We start from the raw sequence: 606 nt of genomic DNA on the forward strand, positions 1-606 counted from the left end.
GGGGGGGGGCAGCCCGGCAGCGGCGGCCAGCAGGGCGGCGAGACAGAACAGGGCGAGCCCGGGCGCGGTCCGAGCCCGGCGCCTCATGGTGCGGGGCGGCGCTCCGCCATTCACTCCTCCATCCCGTCGCTCCCTCGTTCGGCGGCTCGCTCGCCGGGCGGCGGCGGCGGCTCCCGCCCGCCTCAGCCGGCCATGCCGCTCCGCTGCCCAGCGCCCGCAGGCGGCACCCGGCGCGCCCCGGCCCCGCTGACAGCGCCGCGCCCTCTCCGCCCCGCCCCGCTCGGCCGCAGCCAATCACCGCGGCGCCCGCCGCACGTGACGCTAACTTTGGGACGCGCCCCATGCCGTTCAGCCAATCCGAGCGCGGAGGGGGCGGGGAGAGGGGCGGGGCCAAGCGGCGAGGCCTCGGCGGTGCGGCATTGTGCGGAGCGCCCCGCCCCCAGCAGCGCCGCCCGCCTCGCGCTGCCGGCTGGGCTTCATTATGCTGCGTTACACCTCTGCTGTGTGCCTATGGCTTTGTATTTTCTTTTAAATATATTTTACGTGTTTATGCTTTACCTACTTACAGGTATCTTTTTTTTTAAATAAATAAGTACAGAATTATAT

General features: G+C 69.5%; 1 protein-coding gene across 1 annotated transcript in view; it reads right to left on the bottom strand.

Moving 5' to 3' along the window:
* The window catches only part of MEGF9 (multiple EGF like domains 9), a 37,516-nt gene extending 37,173 nt beyond the window's left edge, over window positions 1–343 (bottom strand). The window contains exon 1 of the mRNA XM_042831036.1: window positions 50–343. Within this exon, the coding sequence (XP_042686970.1) occupies window positions 50–343 (294 nt within the window). The remainder of the gene's footprint in view (window positions 1–49) is intronic.
* Window positions 344–606: the final 263 nt, after the last annotated feature.

Source organism: Centrocercus urophasianus, unplaced genomic scaffold (genome assembly GCF_019232065.1).
Source record: "Centrocercus urophasianus isolate 14NV4802_14NV808 unplaced genomic scaffold, USGS_Curo_1.0 seq_34, whole genome shotgun sequence".
NCBI lineage: Eukaryota > Metazoa > Chordata > Aves > Galliformes > Phasianidae > Centrocercus > Centrocercus urophasianus.